Genomic DNA, 18,876 nt, shown 5'->3' on the forward strand with positions numbered 1-18,876 from the left:
TTTGAAAACTGATTGAATATTTGGTAGTAAGGAATTATTGTTCATTATTTTAGGTATAATAAAGATTATAATGGTAAAAAGTACATAGAAGGGTGGTATCTCAAAGTATCAAAGCAATTAAGGTTTTTTTTGTTTTTTATTTTGGAAATGGCATCTTTTTTTTTTTTTTCTTTTGAGACGGAGTCTCACTCTGTTGCCCAGGCTGGAGTGCAATGGTGTGATCTTGGCTCACTGCAACCTCTGCCTCCCGGGTTCAAGCGATTCTCCTGCCTCAGCCTCCCAAGTAGCTGGGATTACAGGCATCCGCCATCATGCCTGGCTAATTTTTGTATTTTTGTAGAGACAGGGTTTCACCTTGTTGGCTAAGCTGGTCTGAAACTCCTGACCTTAAGTGACCCACCTGCCTTGGCCTCCCAAAGTGCTGGGATTACAGGCATGAGCCTCCACACCTGGCAGAGACAAAGTCATGCTCTGTCACCCAGGCTGTAGTGCAATGATGAGATCTTGGCTCACTGCAACCTCTGCCTCCCGAGTACTGGTGTTCAAGCAAGTCTCCTGCCTCAGCCTCCCGAGTAGCTGGGGATTATAGGTGACTGCCACCAGGCTGGACTAATTTTTGTATTTTTAATAGAGACGGGGTTTCACCATGTTGGCCAGGCTGGTCTCGAACTCCTGACCGCAGGTGATCTGCCTGCCTCTGCCTCCCCTAAGTCCTGAGATTACAGGCATGAGCCACCATGCCCGGCCACCAAAGCAATTAAGTTTTAAAAAGCTTAAAACTATGTAATTTGTAAAAACACTCTTTTCACATAGTTGTCCAGGATACAGAACTAAAATGACCTTTTAAATGACTATCTATTGTAATTGTGTGTGCTTATTTTCTATTTGTCCCTGTAGATCAACACAGTCCAGTAGACATAGAATGAGAGCTACATATGTAATTTTTTTAGAGGTGGGGTCTTGCTGTGCTGTCCAGGCTGGAGTGCAGTAGCTACTGGTAGTGCCATAATAGCGCATTACTCTTGCCTCAGCCTCCAGAGTAGTTGGGACTATGGGCCCATGCCACCTTGCCTGGCTAATTTGAAATGTTCTGGCAGCCACAGTTAAAAAGTATAAAGAAACAGATAAAATTAATTTTTTTTTTTTTTGTTTCAGACAGAGTCTTGCTCTATTGCCCAGGTTGGAGTGCAGTGGTGGGATCTTGGCTCACTGCAACCCCCACTACCTATGTTCAAGCCATTCTCCTGCCTCAGCCTCCCGAGTGCCTGGGACTACAGGCACCCACCACCATGCCTGGCTGATTTTTGTGTTTTTAGAGAGATGAGATTTCACCATGTTGGCCAGGCTGGTCACAGACTCCTGACCTCAAGTGATTCACCCACCTTGGCCTCCTACATTGCTGGAATTACAGGCATGAGCCACTGCGCCTGGCCAGAATTTATTTATTTATTTAGAGACAGAGTCTTGCTCTGTCGCTTAGGCTGGAGCAACCTCTGCCTCCCGGGTTCAAGCGATTCTCCCGCCTCAGCCTCCTGAGTAGCTGGGATTACAGGTACCCGCCACCATGCCCAGCTAATTTCTGTATTTATAGTAGAGTCAGGGTTTCACCGTGTTGGTCAGGTTGGTCTCGAACTCCTGACCTCAGGTGATCTGCCCTCCTCAGCCTCCCAAAGTGTTGGGATTACAGGTGTGAGCCACTGTGCCTGGCTGAAATTAATTTTAATATAGTTTATTTTATTTATTTATTTTTTTGAGACAGGGTATCGCTCTGTTGTCAAGGCTGGAGTGCAGTGGCATGATCTCGGCTCACCCGAGTTCAAGTGATCCTCTCACCTCAACCTCCCTGGTAGCTGGGACTACAGTCGTTTGCCACCATGCCTAGCTAATTTTTGTATTTTTGATAGAGATGGGGTTTCACCATGTTGCCCAGGCTGGTCTCAAACTCCTGAGCTCAAGCGATCTGCCTGCCTCGGTCTCCCAAAGTGCTGGGATTACAGGTGTGAGCCACTGTACTCAGCCCTTAATCTAGTTTTTTAACTCAGTACATCAAAACTATTTGAACTTGAAATCAAATGAAATAATGTATTATTTTTTCATACAAAGTCTTTAAAATCCAGCATTTATTTTTTCATTTACAGCACATCTCAATTAGGACTAAACTTGCCACAGGTACCTGTGGCTACCATATTAGACAGCACAACCCTAGATCAGTTCTCTAGCCTTCTCAGCCCTGCTCTGTGCCCTGGCCAACCAACCTCTAGACTTGTATCACCCAGTTCTCTTGCCCTCAGGCTTCCAGTTGGTTTTGAGCAAAAGATGTCACCATTAAAAGATGGGACAATGGAGAGAGTGGTTCTAGCCCCACACCCCCAAAACTGGGCTGCCACAGTTCCTCTATCTAAAGCTATAATAGCTCATCTCCCATAGCAACAGCAGCTGGCTGTTTTTGGTAACCCTGCTCCCTTCCTTGCCCCATTGGGCCTACGAGCTGCCTTTGGGATTGCCCTTACCCCCTATGGGTTTCCTTAACTCTGCCCACACCCCTGTACGTAATTCCCTATGCAGTTAACTCTTTAAGTGTGCCATCTGGTTTCTGCCAGGATCTTGACTGAACCATGTAGTTAATGAACTATTGTGATGGTTCATGCTCTTTTTTAAAAAATTTTTACTTTTTTTTTGAGACGGAGTCTCACTCTGTGGCCCAGGCTGGAGTGCAGTGGCACAACCTTGGCTCACTGCAACCTCTGCCTCCCGGGTTCAAGAGATTCTCCTGCCTCAGCCTCCAGAGTAGCTGTGATTACAGGCGTGAGCCACCATGCCTGGCTAATTTTTGGGTTTTTCTTTTTTGAGACGGAGTCTCGTTCTGTCGCCCAGGCTGGAGTGCAGTGGTGTGATCTCGGCTGACTGCAACCTCTGCCTCCTGGGTTCAAGCGATTCTCCTGCCTCAGCCTCCCTAGTAGCCGAGACTACAGGCGAGTGCCACCACGCCCAGCTAATTTTTTGTATTTTGAGTAGAGACGGGGTTTCACTGTGTTAGCCAGGATGGTCTCGATCTCCTGACCTTGTGATCCTCCCTCCTCGGCCTCCCAAAGTACTGGGATTACAGGCGTGAGCCATCGCGCCCAGCCAATTTTTGTATTTTTTAGTAGAGATGGAGTTTCACCATGTTGGCCAGGCTGGTCTCAAACTCCTGACCTCAGGTGATCCACCTGCCTCGGCCTCCCAAAGTGCTGGGATTACAGGCATGAGCCACCACGCCCAGCCTGTGAAGGTTCATACTGTTTAAGATTTTCCTTCACGGATACTTGAAGTCAATCACAATATTTAAAACATTAAATCTTTTATTATTTATTTATTTATCTATTTGTTTTGAAACGGAGTCTCACTCTGTTGCCCAGACTGGAGTGCAGTGGTATGATCTTGGCTCACTGCAACCTCTGCCTCCTGGGTTCAAGGGATTCTGCTGCCTCAGCCTCCCAAGTAGCTGGAATTACAGGCGCGCACCATTATGCCTGGCTAATTTTGGTATTTTTAGTAGAGACAGGGTTTCGTCATGTTGGCCAGGCTGGTCTCAAACTCCTGACCTCAGATGATCTGCCTGCCTCAGCCTCCCACAGTGCTTGGATTATAGCCAAATTTTTTTTTTTTTTTTTTTTTTTAGAGACAAGGTCTTGCTATGTTGCCCAAGTTGGAGTGCAGTGAAATAATCATAGCCCACTGCAGCCTCGAACTCCTGTACTCAAGAGATCCTTGCCGTCTCAGCCTCCTGAGTAGCTAGAACTACAGGCATGCAGCACCACTTTGCTAATTTGTTTTTTTTAATTTTTGTAGAGACAATAGTAAAACTGCTGGTTTCAGAACACCTGGCCTTAAGCGATTCTCCCATCTTGGCCCCCCGAAACATAAAACATTAAACCAGGCTGGGTGCAGTGGCTCACGCCTGTAATCGCAGCACTTTGGGAGGCTGAGGCGGGCAGATCACGAGATCAAGAGATTGAGACTATCCTAGCCAACATGGTGAAACCCTGTCTCTACTAAAAATACAAAAATTAGCTGGGCTTGGTGGCGCATGCCTGTTGTCCCAGTTACTCAGGAGGCTGATGCAGGAGAATCACTTGAAACTGGGAGGTGGAGTTTGGAATGAGCCAAGATCACGCCACTGAACAACAGCCTGGTGACACAGCAAGAATCTGTCTCAAACAAACAAACAAAACAACAACAACAAAAACATTAAACCTTATACAAAACTCTTAGCACCTGGCCATCAGTAATTTCTTTCTTTTTTGAAAATATTTTTTTTTCTGAGTGGAGTCTCACTATGTGCCCCAGGCTGGAGTGAAGTGGTGCAATCTCAGCTCACTGCAACCTCTGCCTCACGGGCTCAAGTGATCCTCCCAACTCAGCCTCCTGAGTAGCTGGGACTATAGGCGCACAACACCATGCCCAGCTAATTTTTGTATTTTTTTGTATGGGGCGGGGGGGTCTTGCTATGTTGTCCAGGCCAGTCTCAAACCCCTGGCCTGAAGTGGTCCTCTCGCCTCAGCCTTTCAAAGTGCTGGGATTACAGGCACGAACCATTGTGCCCAGCATTTTTTGTTTTTAATTTTAAATTAAACATTTTTTAAATTTTAAGTTAAAAAATATATATATGCGGCCAGGTGCAGTGTGTCACACCTGTAATCCCAGTACTTTGGGAGTCCGAGGCGGGCGGATCACTTGAGGTCAGGAATTCCAGACCAGCCTGGCCATCATGGCGAAACCCTGTCTCTACTAAAAATAAAAAATTTGTTGGGCGTTGTGGCAAACGCCTGTAATCCCAGCTACTTGGGTGGCTGAGGCAGAAGAATTGCTTGAACCCAGGAGCCAGAGGTTGCAGTGAGCCAAGATCACACACTGAACTCCCAGCCGGGGCGACAGAGTGAGACTCCCTCTCAAAAACAAACAAACAAACAAACAAAAATAGTGAATTGGTAACAGGTGAATTTTAGAATTGAAAGGTAACTTAGTACCATGCTCTCAACTTGAGATAGTGAGAAGTCTGTGTCAGAATAATTTTTGTACTTGGAATCTTGGCCTGGTGTGGTGGCCACTTTGGGAGGCAGAGGCAGGAGGATCACTTGAGCCCAGGAGCTCGAGACCAGCCTGGCCAACATAGCAGGACCCCCACTTCTGTAAAATAAAATAAAAAAGAATATTTGTATTTAGAATCTTTCTGATGTCTAGTGACAGGAAAAAATCTAACTCAAAGTGGCTTAAGCCACTTTGAGGAAAGTGTAGGAACTTGTATGGTGATCTCTTTGTGGTGGGTGTTCTGGTTCCAGGACCCCTGAGGATACCAAAATCCAAGGATGCTCAAGTCCCTTATATAAAATGTAGTATTTGCATATAATCTATGCACATCCTCTCCTATAATTTAAATAAACTCTACATTAATTATACCTAACACAATATAAGTAAATGGTTGTTATGCTGTATTGATATTGCTGTATTATGTTTTATTCTTTTAAAAAATATTTTTGATCTGCAGTTGGTTGCAGGAACCTGAAGATACAGAGGGCTGACTGTATGTTCAAGTAACTGGGAATTCAGGCTGGGCTTTGTGGCTCACACCTGTAATCCCAGCACTTTGCGAGGCTGAGGCGGGCGGATCACCTGAAGTCAGGAGTTCGAGACCAGCCTGGCCAACATGGTGAAACCCCGTCTCTACTAAAAATACAAACATTAGCCGGGTGTGGTGGTGCACACCTGTAATCCCAGCTACTCGGGAGGCTGAGGCACAAGAATTGCTTGAACCTGGGAGGCGGAGGTTGCAGTGAGCCGAGACCTCGCCGATGCACTCCAGCCTGTGCAACAGAGCAAGACTCCATCTCAAAAAAAAGAAAAAAAAAATAACTGGGAATTCAGAAAGTGGAGCTGGGTTCAAGCCTTCTTAAGCAAGACTCTCCATGGCTCCTTATTTCCCACCTTGCAGTTCTCCTTCCCACTGTGTTGGGTCTACCTCAGGCTGCTTCTTCCCTCCTGGAAACAGGTTGGCTGCCCCGGCTCAGGACTGTGCTAATCAGGGGAAATAGCACACCTCTCTCTGGTTGGCCTATGAACCGTGCTGGATCAGCAGCTGACTGGTCTGACTGGATTACTCATCCTCATTCCTAATGGTGGGGGAGGCGCAAGGGAAGGACTAAGAACTTGGATGATTTAATTAATCCAGAATGGTTACTTCCCTACCCCTGAAAAAGAGGGGTGTAGGACCCAACCACATTCAAATCAATAATATGTACTACTGTGAGAAAGGTGGTTTCCCAAAGAAAATCAAGAGATATTCCTACAACATATGATTCCCATTCTGTGTCTGTACCAAAAACTCTGATATGTCTCCTTGAAGCTTCAGGTAGTCGAGGGTCCAGACAAGAGTAGTGGTCGTATAAGTTTAAAGGAATATTAAAATACTCCACAGGACCAGGTGTGGTGGCTCCCATCTGTAATCCCAGTACTTTGGGAGGCCAAGGTGGGCAGATCACTTGAAGCCAGGAGTTCGAGACCAGCCTGGCCAACATGATGAAACCCCATCTCTACTAAAAATACAAAAATCAGCCTGGCGTGGTGGCGCATGCCTGTAGTCCCAGCTACTCGGGAGGTTGAGGTAGGAGAATCGCTTGAACCCGGGAGGTGGAGGCTGCAGTGAGCCGAGATGGAGACTGTGCCACTGCACTCCAGCCTGGGTGACAGAGTGAGACAAAAACAACAACAACAACAACAAAAAACACCTCTAAAGCAAGTGGATAATTCATTTGTCTGAAGTCGCTAGAAGATGAAAAGTTGTGGATGGCCAGGGGAGGTTCAGAATGTTTTCGTTACTAGAGGTGGAGGGATTAAGAGAGTTCCACTGAAAGACAACACACTTGACTAGACTTGACTAGCACCACACACAAAAACAAACACACAAACAAAAAACAGGAAAAGTGGTGGGAAAGAATGGGAAAATGAGATGGGAAAAGAAAAATTTTAAAAGGCCAGCATTTATTTATTTATTTATAAGACACGGTCTCATTCGATTACACTGGAATGCACTGGAGTGCAGTGGCACTATCTTGGCTCATTGCAGCCTCAACTTCTCAGGTTCAGGCGATTCTCCCACCTCAGCTTTCTGAGTAGCTGGACTACAGGTTCTCATCACCACGACTAATTTTTTGTATTCTTAGTAGAGACAGGTTCTCCCCATGTTGCCTAGGCTGGTCTCAAACTCTTGGTCTAAAGTGGTCCACCAGCCTAGGCCTCCCAAAATGCCGCGATTACAGGCGTGAGCCACTGCACGCAGCTGGCCAGCATTTTTAAAAGCAGTGATTGTGCCGATGATTTACATACATCGTTTCTCTTAATTAAATAATTTAACAGCCCAGCACAGTGGTTCACGCCTGTAATCCCAGCACTTTGAGAGACTTGTTTGAGGCCAGGAGTTCAAGACCAATCTGGGCAGCAAAGTGAGACTCCTCTACAAAAAAATCAAAAAATTAGCCAGGCATGGTGGCTAATTTTAACCTATGAGGTCCAGCCCACGAGGTCCAGGTTGTGGTGAGCGAAGTTTGCTCCACTGCCCTCCTGTCTGAGTAAGACAGCAAGACCCTGTTTCAAAAAAAAAAGAAAGAAAAAAAAGGAAAAAAAAAAAAGGCCAGGTGCCGTGACTCATGGCTGTAATCCCAGCACTTTGGGAGGCAGAGGAGGGTGGATGGCTTTGAGCTCAGGAGTTCTAGACCAGCCTGGGCCACATGGTGAAATCCTGTCTCTACAAAAAATACGAAAATTAGCTGGGCATTTGTGCTCGCGCCTGTGGTCCTAGTTGTTGGGGAGGCTGAGGCAGGAGAATTGCTCGAGCCCGGCAGGTGGACGTTGCCATGAGGCGAGATCGAACCACTGTACTCCAGCCTGGGTGACAGAGCCAGACCCAGAGTCTCAAAAATAAATAAATAACTAAAAATAAACAAATATGTATTGCTTGGCTGCTGTATCGTTTCCAAGCCCTGGGGATGCAGGTGTGACCACAATTGGCCAAAGTGAGAAAACCTAACATCTGTAACGCTGCAAGCTTGGGGTTATTTTATACAGAGGAAATAGAGAGGTTAAACGTTCTTCTCAGGATGCTTCAGCCAGTAACTAGCAGTGGGGGCTGGGGCCAAATCCAGGACTGCCTGACTCCAGAGACTTTGATTTGATAGAAGGAAAGAAAATGAAAAAGAGGAGAAAAGCTTACATAGAGGAGGGGAACAAATCAAGGCAAATATAAGTGAGCCAGAAAAAAAAAAAATCTAGACGAGAGAGAAATAAGAAAAGGTTTGCTAGGATCCCCTTCCCCCCTTTTACAGGTGAGGAAACTAGGCTGAGATGTAATAAATCTGTATTTTTCTCCTCCACTACAGATAAACCTTTTAGAACCACAATAAGAGGTAAGGCTTCAAAAGAAAAATACCTGGGAAAGTTAAAACATATTAATTGGCTGGCCGGGTGCTGTGGCTCACGCCTGTAATACCAGCACTTTGGGAGGCCGAGGCGGGAGAATCGCCTGAGGTGGCGAGTTCGAGACCAGCCTGACCAGCATGGTGAAACCCCGTCTCTATTAAAAATACAAAAATTAGCCGGGTGTGGTGGCAGTTGCCTGCAATCCCAGCTACTCGGGAAGCTGAGGTAGGAGAATCGCTTGAACCCGGGAGGCGGAGTTTGCAGTGAGCCTAGGTCGCGCCATTGCACTCCAGCCTGGGCAACAGAACGAGACTCCATCTCAAAAAAAAAAAAAAAAAAAAAAAAAAAAAAAAAAGAAAAAAGATAAAACATAATAATTGGCATATCTTTCAGCTAAGAGGGAATAAATAAAAAGACAGGTTCTTTTTCTCTCTCTTTTTTTTGTGCAGTGGTAGGATCTCAGCTCACGGCAACCTCCGCCTCCTGGGTTCAAGCGATTCTCCTGCTCTCAACCTCCCAAGTAGCTGGGATTAACAGGCGCCTGCCACCATGCCCAGATATTTGTATTTTTAATAGAGACGGGATTTCACCATGTTGGCCAGGCTGGTCTTGAACTCCTGATCTCAAGTGATCCGCCTGCCTCGGCCTCCCAAAGTGCTGGGATTACAGGCATGAGCCACCGCGCCCAGCCCTTGGTGATTTTTCTAACCCAATCACAGTCTCTCTCCCCTTAATTACTCTTGCGGCTCTGTCTTCCTAAGGGAAGTGGCCCGGACAAAATACATGCCAGGCAGTGCAAGGGCTGCTAGGAGAAAGGCTCGAGATACCCCTCCTGGCATTTGCTTGGGGGCCAGAATTTACATTCAATCTTCTTCAGAAACTTCCCTTTCCGGGTGTTTGCTAAAGGTGATAGTTTCCAGGTCACCTGACCGGTCTCCTTTGCTGTCGGCGCCAAGTCCTGCAAGTTTGCGTGAGAGACGAGAAACCAGCAAGAGTTGGGCAAACTTTCCAAACCAGGCTTTTCCTTTAGTGTGGAATCTAGGCGGCCACAGTCTGGTGCCAGCTGGGTCACAAACAGCTCCGTGACCTGTTTGTAAACGCGATGCTCTTAGTTCCAGACTAACCGCTCACAAGGGTGAAGCACTTAATTAATTCATCTCTTAATCTTGTTAGGGGCCAACGGCTCCTATTAGTGTTTGAGCGTGACGGCGACGGTGCTGTTTATGAAGCCCCAGCCTATTTGGAGGTGAGGAAGAGGAGTCTGTGGGTAACCTGGAGGTCGACAAACCGGGAAGAACGCTCGAGGGAGCACCAGGCCTGTTACAACGAGCGCGCGCCGACGCACGTCTCCACCCACCCGGCGCAACCGCCAGAGCGCGCTCCCAGCAACCGCGGCTCTCGCGCGTTTGTAGCCATTACGTCACGGCCTCTTCTGCTTCTCATTGGGGGAGCCCGTCCAATCATGTGATTCCAGTATGGCGTATAAATAAAGGCGAGGAGAAGGCGGTGGTCCGCCATTTCGTGGACGCCGGGTGAGTGGGAGAGTTGGTTGGTGTCGGGCCGGAGGAAAGCGGGAAGACTCATCGGAGCGTGTGGATTTGAGCCGCCGCATTTTTTAACCCTAGATCTCGGTAAGAGACCAGCGAAAGAGGGAATGAGGTGAAAGTGGAATTTAACTGTACCAAGGAGCCAGGCCCAATGGCGGCGCCAGATTGAGACAAAGAGGCGCCGCCGCCATTTTGTGACGTTCGGCACGGGGCGGTGGCGGGGGCTCCCGGCCCATCAGAGGGTTTCCTAGTCTTGGAGTGGAGATGTTTATATTCCTCGTTGGGGCATGAGCCAGGATAGGGGGTTACCTGGGAGTTGGGAACCACAAAGGGGAGCCGATAGCCGAGTTGTATTCCAGGTCACGGCCTTTTTATTTTTATGGCGCCTTTTTTTTTTGGCCCCTCATTTAATTGGGAAGCTTCTCAGAATGTTTTTGTAAAGTCACTAACCAAGACCGGACCTTTCAGTTCATATTAAATGGCCCCCGTAGTCACCTTTATTTTCATGTAGTTTCAGATTTTGCAGCCTGAATCTAATCATCTTTTTCTAAGACCGAAAGATCTTCCTTGAACTTAAGATTCGTTCTTTCAGCCGCTTCCCATTAAAATGTAGGCTTAAGACAGGTACCAGCAATGTTTTTAAAAATTTTCACCAGTGGTTTGGTCTTAGAACTTACTCCTGGGCACAGGGTGTGGTCACAGCAAATAAGATGTGTCTGGACTGGATATTTTAATTAGACAAGCCCAGAGTAAGAAGAACGTGGTGTTTATGGAAAGCACTTCAGCTGAATTATTGAGTAGATGGTTTTTATGTAATTGAAACTGGTCTACAAGTTTATCAGATTCATCGTCGAAGTGACTCAATAATAAAGTTTTATCAAATACAAGTCCGCCAAGGAAGAACAAAAAAAAAAGTCCCCAAAGTGCAGTAAATTTTTTAGTAGCAAATATCTTAGTAATTTTTTATTAAAGTGAAATTATCTTTAAGTGGTATTTAGTATATTCAGTGTTGTGTAATCATCACTTACACGTAGTTCCAAAACATTTCCGTCACCTCCCCCCCCCCAGGAGACTACTACCCATTGAGCACTTACTCCCAGATTCCCTGTCCCCCTTCCTCTAGTCCCTAGCAAGCACTAATCTTCCTGTCTCTCTGAACTTAGCTATTTTAGATATTTAGTATTTATGGAATCGTGTACTTTTATGTCTGGCTTCTTTAACTTAGCGTAATGTTTTCAAGATTTTCCAACGTTGGAGCATTTGTCAGTACATCATTCTGAATAATACTCATTTTATGTCTATACCACATTTTGCTTATCCGTTTCTGTTGATGGACATTTGGGTTAATATCTTTTGGCTACTGTGAATAAGTGCTACTATGAGTTTACATTTTTTAAAAAACTGTAAAGTTGGTCTCGTTGCTTGATAAATTTTTTACCGCGTAAGACTGGTCTATCTAATGACATTTGATAGTAGCCTTGTTCCTATAGTTCCAAATGACCAAAATAGGCATTTATTTATTTATTTATTTGTGTTTTTTTTGGCGATGGAATCTCGCTCTGTCGCCGAGGCTGGAGTGCAGTGGCGCGATCTCGGCTCACTGCCACCTCCGCCTCGCGGGTTCAAGCGATTGTTCTGCCTTAGCCTCCCGAGTAGCTGGGACTACAGGTGTACGCCACCATGCCCGGCTAATTTTTGTATTTTTAGTTGTGACGGGGTTTCACCATATTGGCCAGGCTGGGTCGAACTCCTGATCTCGTGATTCGCCCGCCTCGGCCTCCCAAAAGTTCTGGGATTGCAGGTGTGAGCCGCCGCGCCCGGTCCATGGTTATTTTTTTAAAAGTGAAAATCGTTGGCCTTATTTTTGTTAAAGCTGGTAAGTTTTGGCTTGTGTAGGTACTTTGAATCACTTGCCTGGTAGTATAACCTTAAGGACTAGCTTTCTTCATCATTGTTTTATTTGGTTTTGAGTCCCCAACAGAATTCTCTTCTATTTTTCTAGAAATGCTTTATTTTCGGGATTAAATGAAATAACAGGTTAAGTCTCTTAACTCACGGCCCAGATGGTGGTAAATGCTCCTCCAGTTGTTCTCAACGTTCCAAGGAAGCTGTTCTTTTCTTCACTAATTGCTGGCTTCTTGAGGGTTAGGAGTAAAGATTATGGGGCGGGGTGGGGGAAATGGGTGCTTAGCAGTAACATTTCTTGTTTGGTTTCTAGCATTTTTGGAATTTTTTTTCTCTTTACGTGCTACCTTAAACTCTTTTGTCCTCTCTAATGGAATTCTTTCTAAGGATCTGTGGTTTTAACTGTAGATGTTTAGATGAATGAATATTTTTGGTATTTTTCATTACAGAAATGCATCGTGATTCCTGTCCATTGGACTGTAAGGTTTATGTAGGCAATCTTGGAAACAATGGCAACAAGACCGAATTGGAACGGGCTTTTGGCTACTATGGACCACTCCGGAGTGTGTGGGTTGCTAGAAACCCACCCGGCTTTGCTTTTGTTGAATTTGAAGATCCCCGAGATGCAGCTGATGCAGTCCGAGAGCTAGATGGAAGGTGATTTAATGATTACGCTGATAAAAATGTGTTGCTTGTGTTTTTCATATTTAAAATCTACAGGATATGTGGCTCTTATATGGCTTTCCCAATCACTGGCCAATTGTATCTTTAGATACAATTGGGATTTTTTTTTTTTTTTTTTTTTTTTTTTTGTGGGGGGAGACGAGTCTTGCACTGTCACTGGGCTGGAGTGCAGTGGTACAATCTCCGCTCCCCGCAACCTCGGCCTCCGGGGTTCAAGTGATTCTCCTGCCTCAGCCTTCTGAGTAACTGGGACTACAGGCGTGTGCCATCATGCGGGGTGATTTTTGTATTTCTAGCAGAGATGGGGTTTCACCATGTTGGCCAGGCTGGTCTCGAACTCCTGACCCCAGGTGATCTGACCGCCTTGACCTCCCAAAGTGGTGAAATTACAGGTGGGAGCCACTGTGCCCAGCCAGGATCAAATATTTTTAAGAGTAGTTGTGAACTGATCCTTGTTTAAAAAATTGTTTACAAAATGGTTACATGGGTTGGTTGTACCTTTACTTTTATGTGTTTGAAATACTTACTCCAGAAAGTGAATGTTACTATTTCCCTTTGTGTTAATAGTGTCCTGTTAGCTGGCTGAGTAAGGCCTGAGTATTGACCTCCGTGCCCCCTCCCCCCCTTTCCTCATATTTGGAAGTATAATGGGAAAAAGGAGCTGAGTGTTCACTGTAAAGCTGCATGAAAGGTTGGTCAATTCAAGCAGGTTGTAGTAAAGTTTTCCAGGGCCCACCTCTTCCCAGTCACTCTCCAAATATGATAGCTTATCTAAATTTAATGACTGGTTGTATTAAGGGTGAGGAATAATGGTCTTTTTTTTTTTTTTTACTACTGTGAGCTATAATTTCTTTTTTTAAAAAAATGTATATTTATTATTTAAAAAATAATACGACAGTCTGTGTTGCCCAGGCTGGCCTCAAGCTCCTGGGCTCAAGCCATCCTCCTGCCTCAGCCTCTCTGAGTGCTGGGATTACAGGCATGAGCCACCTCACCTGGCCACAGCTATAATTTCTTCTGTGCTGACTGTTGAGGGGAGAGGGTGCTGTAAAATGGCCAAAATGGTTCTGTCTTGTCTTGAACCGATTTTTTACTTGGAGTGGGGCAGGGGGAGACCAATAAATACAGCCTGGTAAATAACTGAAATAAGTGCAGGGACTTCAAGGGAAGAAATCATAATGAAGATACAGGAGAACTTGTTTTTCAAGGATAAATGGATCTTCACACTTAAATTGCAACTGTTAACAAATTAACATTGAGTTCAGTAATCAGACTGGCTCTAACAATTAGGTGATAAAATAGAATTTGACTTCCTTGTGAATTGGTACTTTAGAAAATCCTATTTGTTTAATTTGAAATTAATTGAAATTTTAATTTGAAACTGGGAAACAAGCTTATTTTATTTTTCAAGACAGAGTCTTGCTCTGTCCCCCAGGCTGGAGTGCAGTGGTGTGATCTTGGCTCGTTGCAACCTCTGCCTACTGGGTTCAAGTGATTCTCCTGCCTCAGCCTCCTGAGTAGCTGGGATTACAGGCATGTACCACCACACCTGGCTATTTTTTGTATTTTTAGTAGAGCAAGGGTTTCACCACATTGGCCAGGATAGTGTCGAACTCTTGACCTTGTGATCCGCCTGCCTCGGCCTCATAAAGTGTTGGGATTACAGGCGTGTACCACCGTGCCTGGCCAAAGCTCATTTTATATTAGTAAAAATAAGGGAGCTAGAAATTTGATGTTAAATTCCACAGACACTTAGGTGTGTTCTTTGCAGAATAGTCAACTGAGAGTACTTTTGGCTTTAATACACATGTCAGAAAGTCAGGCTGTTTTAAGTTTAATATCTTTGCCCCCTCAGAACACTATGTGGCTGCCGTGTAAGAGTGGAACTGTCGAATGGTGAAAAAAGAAGTAGAAATCGTGGCCCACCTCCCTCTTGGGGTCGTCGCCCTCGAGATGATTATCGTAGGAGGAGTCCTCCACCTCGTCGCAGGTACTTGAGAGAAAGCTTGTTAAGAGGTATTGGTGTAATGGAGTAGCTAGTAGGAGCAGGTATTTCTCTTAAAGTTTGTTGGTGGGTTTTAAACTTTGGAAGAATCGGAGGTTTCTGTGAAACATTTGTTGGGTGTAATTTGGGGTATGTGAGTTGTGCTGAGTGTTGGCTTTTGTCTTTAGGTCACTGTTCATGTTGGTAGTCAGTAACTTCTATCTTGGATCTGTCTTCTAGTTCATCTTTCTAGTTGCATCTTTCCAAATCTTCCCTTATACTTCAGTTTAGGCCTTTTTCCATTTCTTGGCTCCATAATGACAAACATTACATTCAACTCTAGCTCTTCACAAATTTGTGTTTTCTACTACTAGCACAATTGTAATATTTATCAAACAGGCAGCTGTTTTAATGTTACAACTGGTAAAGTAGAAATCATTCTGAGACTAACTTAAGTCACTGACCAATAAAGGGGGCTAAAAAAGAAGTAATCCCAGTCATCTGTTCTTCAATCCCAAATAGGAGAAAATTCAGTTTTTTTATAATTGAAAATGGCATCATTCTTGGACCAGGCAGTTATTGTCTGGGTGCTAACTCCACATCTCCTCAGACCTCCAAAATAGTTTCTATAGGACTAAATTTACCTCTTACAGGTGAGTGGAGTCCTTCTAGGAGACAGGAGTTCAAAATCTTGCCCCTTTTGCTATTTTGAAAAACAACAGCACACTGTTGCCCATCATAATAAAGAGTATTTGTTAGCTAATAGATGGTTGTACTGATGGCTTGTTTTTCATTTTTTTTGTGCTTTTTGGTCCATCTATTAATAAAAATGAACCCCGTTACAGAGTCACCATCATGTCTCTTCTCACCACCCTCTGAATCTGCATTAGCCAGTCAACTAGCCCTTTCAGCGTCATGTGACCAGCGCGCCCCATTCAGCTTGGCTGGTGTCGTTTCACATGACCCAGGCTGGCCAGTCGTCAGGTTGCACCGCCCTTTGGTTCCCGAGCATGCTGTTTTCTCTCAGCCTTCTCTCCAACCTTAACCAAATCGGCAGCAGCCACCTCGACCGCCCACACATTCCTGGCCAATCAGCTCAGCTGTTTATTTACCAAATGTCTTCACAACAACTACAGCAGCAGCCTTCGGCTAACAAAAAAGCAGGAAAAATCCACAACACCCCCTTCGCCAACCAACTAAATCCAACGCAACATCTGGCAAAACCTTTTCAGCAAATTCTTCCTGGCCGTCAGTCCGGCAGCCTCACCTCACCATTTCTAGCTTGTTGAAACCCAAAACTAGTAAGTTTTTCCTGCTTATACAGTTTACTGCTGGTTAAAATAAGGAGTAAGCGGCTTAAAGTAATTCTTTTTTCTGGATCAAAGGCTGGCTGTGCATAATTGAATGGTAACGTACATATATATTGCTTGAAAAACTTTTAAGGGTGATAGGGAACTCGTAATGTAACTAGGCCTTCAAGTGAAACTTATTTGCATGTGCAAGATGCCAAACTAAAAATTTTAATATCTCTAACAGATTAGCTTTTCTGGCAAAAATTTGTTGAATCCTATCACCTTTAAATGGTTTTACTAACAGTTTCAAAATTTAAAATTTTGGGGTTGAAGTGTGGGCCAAGCTAAGGTAATTTTGGTAAGCCTAAACACACTCTTAAATGTGACGATCACAAATGCAGTTCTAATGTAGCACTTAATGGCATCAGTATTTACACCTACCGCGTTTTCACAAAATTACACTATCCACCTGGTACCTAAGTCTTGTCATGGACTTAAAGGTTTGCATGGGTTCCAAATACTGGTTTATGGTACTGTTTTTGGAACTACTTGTGGGACTATATTTTGGTGTGGTGTTTGGGTAGTGAAGTTAGTTTGACATGAAGTTTTGCATTGGACAGATCTGCTGTGAAGCATTCTTTGTTAAAGTGAATCCATGGTTGGAATACCTGCTTTTCACTTGAGCTTTTTGTTTCTTAATCCTTCTGTGCCTTTTTTTTCTTTTCTTTTTTTTTTTTTTTTTTTTTTTTTTTTGGACGATGGGTGCCAGTTCTTCGGCACATTCACTGGGCCCAACAGTGAGATTGAAAAGTTGGGAAATGCCTCACGCCATAAATACTAATTGATGATGAGCCTAATTTTCCTGTTTCTGCTTTTAGATCTCCAAGAAGGAGAAGCTTCTCTCGCAGCCGGAGCAGGTAAATGCCTACCTTTTTTGGCTACGTTCTTAGAAATGGCAGTGTTTCTGCTATTCCTAAACTTTTCCAGGTGGCTTAGTTAATGGGAATAAACCTTGGCTTTAATAGTGAATCAAGTTGTAAGGATGAGTCAGCTTTCTTTGAGTTTTCAAAGGCTTTTTAGAAAGTATTTAATTTTTTAAAAAAGGATCTGTCACCCAGGCTGGAGTGCAGTGGTGTGATTATAGCTCACTGTAGCCTTTAACTCCTGGCCTTGGAGTGATCCTCCCTCTTCAGCCTCCTGAGTAGCTTGGACTACAGGCACGTACTGCCACACCTGGCTAATTTATTTTTTGTGGAGATGGGATCTCACTTTGTTGTCCAATCTGTTCTCAAAGTCTTGGCTTCAAGTGAGCCTCCTGCCTCTGCCTCCCAAAATATTGGAATTACTGGCATGAGTCACCATGCCAGATCAAGAAAATATTTATGTATAATTTTATCATACCTCATTGGTCCTAATTTTTTTTGCTTGTTTAGGTCCCTTTCTAGAGATAGGAGAAGAGAGAGATCGCTGTCTCGGGAGAGAAATCACAAGCCGTCCCGATCCTTCTCTAGGTCTCGTAGGTAAGATCTTTGATAACTTGTATTTAAGACTTTGCATACATCGTATGCTAAGGCCTGTCTTCTAAGCCATAAATTTTTTACCTTAAAGTTCTATTTTGATAAAGTGTCACCAAGTTACAGATGTAATGTTTTGTTTTCTGTTTTTTTTTTAGTCGATCTAGGTCAAATGAAAGGAAATAGAAGATAGTTTGCAAGAGAAGTGGTGTACAGGAAATTACTTCATTTGACAGGAGTATGTACAGAAAATTCAAGTTTTGTTTGAGACTTCATAAGCTTGGTGCATTTTTAAGATGTTTTAGCTGTTCAAATCTGTTTGTGTCTTGAAACAGTGACACAAAGGTGTAATTCTCTTATGGTTTGAAATGGATCATACGAGGCATGTAATACCAAGAATTGTTACTTTACAATGTTCCCTTAAGCAAAATTGAATTTGCTTTGAACTTTTAGTTATGCACAGACTGATAATAAACCTCTAAACCTGCCCAGCAGAAGTGTGTTTTTTTTAAATTTAAATACAGAAACAACTGGCAAAAATTGAACTAAGATTTACTTTTTTTTCCATAGCTGGGATATAGGCTGCAGCTATAGTTGAACAAGCAGTCTTCAAAAACTGCTATGAAACACAGGCCATCAGGTAAAACGAAACGCTGCACTATTAAATTAGAGGTTTTTGAAAAATCCAACTCACTTTCATCCTGGGCAGAGGTTGCCTAGTTGGTATAGAATGTTAAGTTTCAAGAAAGTTTACCTTTGCTTTAGGTCATAAGTTCCTTATTTGATTGCTGTATATGAATACATGGCTGTTCATGACATTCTTTATGTGCAAATTTGTGATTTCAAAAATGTCCTGCCAGTTTAAGGGTACATTGTAGAGCCGAACTTTGAGTTACTGTGCAAGATTTTTTTTTCATGCTGTCATTTGTAATATGTTTTGTGAGAATCCTTGGGATTAAAGTTTTGGTTACAAATTGTTCTTTAACTTGAAAGCCTGTTTTTCCTTGCAAACTCAAATCTGTGAGCTTGGTACCAAGTCCAGGTATAACATTCCTATTGGAAGCCATACTTATATTTTCTTGTAAAGTGCTTTTGAATTAATAAAATATTAGCATAATTGTGTATAGTCAGTTGAACCCACTGTTACCATTGTTCTTATCCCATGGGAAGCAGTTGGTTACACGATTCTTATTTTATAAGAAACAGCTGAGAGGCACTATGGCTTAGTCTTCTGAAGTGAAGGAAATATAGATGTCACCTAAGTGATAGTTAACCCATTTTTTTTTTTAAGGCATAGAAGCCAGTTCAGGGTCCATAATATTTAGTGACCAACATTTTAAAGTATAGCAGCAACCTGGTTCTTAAACACAAAGTAAGTTGCCCATTAACAAATGGCTTTTATCTTTAGCATGAAAACTTTCCACAGGTCTAAAAATTGCTTCCATTTTATAATTTGAGGTGTTGCATGGGAATTCTAAGCTGATCCATCATGATGTAAA

At 43.8% G+C, this 18,876-nt stretch overlaps 1 protein-coding gene across 1 annotated transcript; it reads left to right on the plus strand.

Annotated features, from left to right (window-relative positions):
• Nucleotides 1–9,216: 9,216 nt before the first annotated feature.
• Nucleotides 9,217–18,503, plus strand: SRSF3 (serine and arginine rich splicing factor 3). Its single transcript, XM_003818903.7, has 6 exons — nucleotides 9,217–10,082; nucleotides 12,353–12,560; nucleotides 14,443–14,577; nucleotides 16,742–16,780; nucleotides 17,297–17,383; nucleotides 17,536–18,503. Exons 2-6 carry the CDS (start codon nucleotides 12,355–12,357, stop codon nucleotides 17,561–17,563), a joined length of 495 nt encoding a protein of 164 aa, XP_003818951.1. The 5' UTR covers nucleotides 9,217–10,082; nucleotides 12,353–12,354; the 3' UTR covers nucleotides 17,564–18,503.
• The last annotated feature ends 373 nt before the right edge of the window (nucleotides 18,504–18,876 follow it).

The sequence above is a fragment of the Pan paniscus genome, chromosome 5, assembly GCF_029289425.2.
Source record: "Pan paniscus chromosome 5, NHGRI_mPanPan1-v2.0_pri, whole genome shotgun sequence".
NCBI classification, from domain to species: Eukaryota; Metazoa; Chordata; class Mammalia; order Primates; family Hominidae; genus Pan; species Pan paniscus.